Source organism: Poecilia formosa, unplaced genomic scaffold (genome assembly GCF_000485575.1).
Source record: "Poecilia formosa unplaced genomic scaffold, Poecilia_formosa-5.1.2 Scaffold490, whole genome shotgun sequence".
Taxonomy (NCBI): Eukaryota; Metazoa; Chordata; class Actinopteri; order Cyprinodontiformes; family Poeciliidae; genus Poecilia; species Poecilia formosa.
The window spans coordinates 247531-251544 of record NW_006800429.1 but is presented as its reverse complement, the minus strand read 5'-3'; the positions used below and the strand labels follow the sequence as shown (position 1 = coordinate 251544).

At 41.1% G+C, this 4014-nt stretch overlaps 1 protein-coding gene across 1 annotated transcript; it reads left to right on the top strand.

The window, feature by feature from the left end:
• The first annotated feature begins 1372 nt into the window (after positions 1-1372).
• LOC103156643 (olfactory receptor 2K2-like) lies at positions 1373-2954 on the top strand. The gene is made up of 4 exons (XM_016664490.1): positions 1373-1510; positions 1643-2035; positions 2219-2445; positions 2533-2954. Exons 1-4 carry the CDS (start codon positions 1500-1502, stop codon positions 2886-2888), a joined length of 987 nt encoding a protein of 328 aa, XP_016519976.1. The 5' UTR covers positions 1373-1499; the 3' UTR covers positions 2889-2954.
• The last annotated feature ends 1060 nt before the right edge of the window (positions 2955-4014 follow it).

Below are 4014 nucleotides of genomic sequence, written 5' to 3'. Positions count from 1 at the left end.
TGCTGACTTTAAAAATATGCATGGTCTTTTCTAACAAGGGATTGATCTGAAGTAAAACAGATACCAGGTTGATCTAATCAAACTAAGAATAACTAAACACAATGAATGAATACCATGTCAGGCAATTAGGGGACCTCTGGACTTGATAAAGCGCTTCATAAGTACAGGCCATTTGAGATAGTAACTCTAAACTAAACTGCTAAGTAAATGTAGAAGTAATAATGAAAACTAATGAACTACTAATCAATCAATCAATCAATCAATCAATCAATCAATCAATCATCTTTATTTAGACACAATTATGGTCCATAAACAGACAGAACAAGAACAATAAAAAGAAAAAAAAGAAAAAGAAAAAATATATAATAAAATAATCAATCACTGACATAAAGCGCCAGTGATTCCACAAACTGGAGAAGAACCTCATTGAGCTTTGAACAGGATTGGTCAAAGTCTGAATGATGCTATTTGCAGAGTCTGTTAATCGGCACATGTATCTGTGCATAATGTTTCGAAGCACAGCAGCACAGGTTGGTACATTGGCATTCACCATCTGACTGGCACTACACCATCACGGCACTCTAAGCAGCATCCTCATGCCATCATTATAAGCGACCTGAAATTTATTCAAACTGCTTTTCCTGTAACGCCGCCACAAGTGGACTGTATACATTGGAGTACAGTATGCTTTAAAAAGTGCAATTTTGACAGAGACTGAGCACATGGAGAACTTCCGAAGGAAGTAAAACAGTAAAAATATCAAACTAAGAATGCCACCAGGAAAATGATGTAATTATTGATTGATAATTTTACAGGACCTTTTAGAACACTCAGAGCTACACCAAATACCCCGTAGGTTACCTGAAATTGTCCTAATTTACAAAGAGTATTATCCTATTAACTAGATCTTATAAAAGTGCAGCCAGTACTTGCAATGATTAGGTTTTTGTCAAAAGCCAATCAAAACAAGCAACAACTCTCTGATGAATATGGAGGGAAAAGTGAAAGAATAAAGTGAGAGATCTGATGAACCAATAAGAACTGCTGTCCTGATCTGATCTGCATTCTCAATTTTGTTCTTCAACTGATTGGATTTCATGATGATTCTGTTTGATCTATTTGGTCTTTGAGACTTTATTTTATGACTCTTCACTGTACAGTCAAAGTTATCTTGTGTTTTTCATTTTCATCCTCCTCTACATCTGCGAATGTAAATGAGTTATCAACTTTACAGCTGGTAACCCTGACAGACAACTCTGCATTGGTGTTTCCATGGTACTGATAGGTTTGGAAAGGTGTTGAAAATACATAGAAATCCTTTAAAGGGACGCAAATTTTCATCCACACCTCAGAGCAATGTCAGTGCTCTCAGCAGAGAGGAGGCTGACTCTCTCCAACACACAGAGTAGTAATTTCTTTGTGTTATACAATCTCAGCTGCTGATGCTTTTGATCACACATTTTATTCTTTGATGCTGTCTCCATTTAAGTGTCATTTGCATGATTTGGAGGTAATATGCCATCAGTTTTATGTGAAATGTAGCTACACATTTGTGTTTTCATCTGTTACAGTATGTCATTCTCACAGTATAAATCTACCAACATTTGTATCATCTGAGGTTTAATCTGCTCTGCTTCTTTAGAGCTGTACTGCTTTGGATGGAGAACCAAACCTCGGTGATTCCTCTCAAACAGCCGATTGTTTTTGAACTGCAGGGCTTTGATGTTCAACCAGGCAACGGACCGTTCTTGTTTCTGTTGGCTTTGCTCGCCTACATAGCGGTGTTACTGGGGAACGGTGTGGTGATCTGTGTTATTATGACAGACAAGAACCTGCACAGACCCATGTTTGTTATGATCTGTCACCTCATGGTCTGTGACCTGCTGGGGGCCACAATGGTGCTTCCTCGCCTCATGATGGATCTGTTGACGGGGCTGAGGAAGATTGCCTACATCCCAGCCATCGTTCAGGCATTCTGCGCTCACACATATGGTGCAGCAATGTTGACTGTTTTAGCTGTGATGGCCTATGACAGGTGAGGAAATATGTAAAAACAGTAAAATATCTATCCAAACATTTCAGTTTTTCATATCAGAAAAATACACATTGAGAAGAAAAAACCCACAGGTGATTTATGAGGAAAGTAAGACAGTTTTAATGAGATTATGAATGTAGCTTTAGGGATTTTGTTTTCCCTGACAGCTCTGTCTCTCTTCAGGTATGTGGCAGTGTGTGAACCTCTCAGGTATCACTCCATCATGACTTCGGCTCGGCTGCACAGCTGCTGCGCTGTGGCCTGGATCGTTGCTCTGCTGCTCATCGCTGTGCTCTTCTCCTTCCACATGAACGTCCCGCTGTGCGGCCATCTAGTCCCTCTTGTCTACTGCAGCAACCGGGGCATCCTGAACCTGGCCTGCATTCCTACCCCTGTCAGCGATATCTATGGTCAGTGCTTCCCTCTTTCACAAAAGGATAGAAGCATCATATTTCGTTTCTGCCATTATTTAACCCTAACCCATTTTTGTCTTTCAGGTCTAGCGATGACCTGGACTTTAAGTACGGTGACCTTCATTGTCATTGCTTTTTCCTACATCAGAATCCTGAGTGTTTCCTTTAAACAAGGCAGAACAAACAGCAGCATCCGCAGCAAGGCGTTTCAGACTTGTGCTCCACACATTGTTGTTTATGTTCTCTTTCAGATTGCTTCATTGATTGTGATTGTGAGTTACAGGTTCCCCTCTCTTTCTCAAAATATAAAAAAGTTCTTCAGCATTCTCATCTTTATCTTTCCCCCGATCATTAACCCCATTATCTATGGACTGGTTAGTAAAGACCTGAGGGTCAGCTCTATCAAACATTTCTCCATCAGAGTGAGAAACAAAACTTAGCACTAACACTGTAGCTCAGGGGTGTCCAGAGTCAGTCCTCGAGGGCTGGCATCATGCATGTTTTAGTTCTCTCCCTCGTTTAGCACACCTGGATCAAATGATGGCTCATTAGATGGTCTAAAAAGAACATTGACATGCTGAGGAGGTTGTTACTGCCACCAGGGAGAGAACTAAAACATGCAGGATGCGGGCCCTCAAGGGGCGACTCTGGACACCCCTGCTAGCTGATGTTCTTCAGGGGTGGCCAAGTCCAGTCCTCGAGAGCCACCATCCTGCAAGTTTTAGAAGTATCCTTACTCCAACAGACCGGGATCAGCTCTACAGAGGCCTGATAACGAGCCATTCATTTGATTCAGGTGTGTTGAAGCAGGGATGCATCTGAAAGTTGCAGGATGGTGGCTCTCGAGGACTGGACTTGGCCACCCCTGTCTTAGATTAACTCCTCTGGTGGAACTTATGCTTCTTATAAATGCTGTAAATGCTGATTTCCTCTTGAAATCAGCATCAAGACTCAGAATAATATGACTACTGACAGCATGTGTTTTAAACAAAACTACAAAGAACACATGAAATCATAAATAATTTAAGCCTGACACTCAGATTTAAAGAATTTGCACATTTAATTATCTGCTGTATTTGTCAGTAACCAAGAACGCAACAACCTTGATTAGAAAACTGACCTTCAGCTGTTCTCTTTAGACTAGGACTCAGCTGCTGCTTTAAGTTTGTACTGTAATCAAGCAATGCATTGCTTTGTTGTTGTTTACTTTGCTCATTATGTGGTGTAATTTTTAGTTTAAACTGAAGATTAAACTTGTTAGAAGTTACACAAAAAGTGGTACTGAAATTACTTTGGCTTTTTCCAATTCTTGTCTCTCCGGGTACTCTGGCTCTCTTCCACAGTCCAAAAACATGACTGTCAGGTTGATTGAGCTCTCCAAATTCTCCTCAGGTGTGGGTGCATAATTGTTTGTCCCGCCTGTCATTGTATTTCCGTGCGATGGACTGGTGACCTGTCCAGGAGGGTGAACCCACCTCTCACCAGTTGACCGCTGGAGTTATACACCAGCACCCTTCAGAGCCCCACTAGGGACAAATGTGTAAAGATAACAGATAGATGGATGTC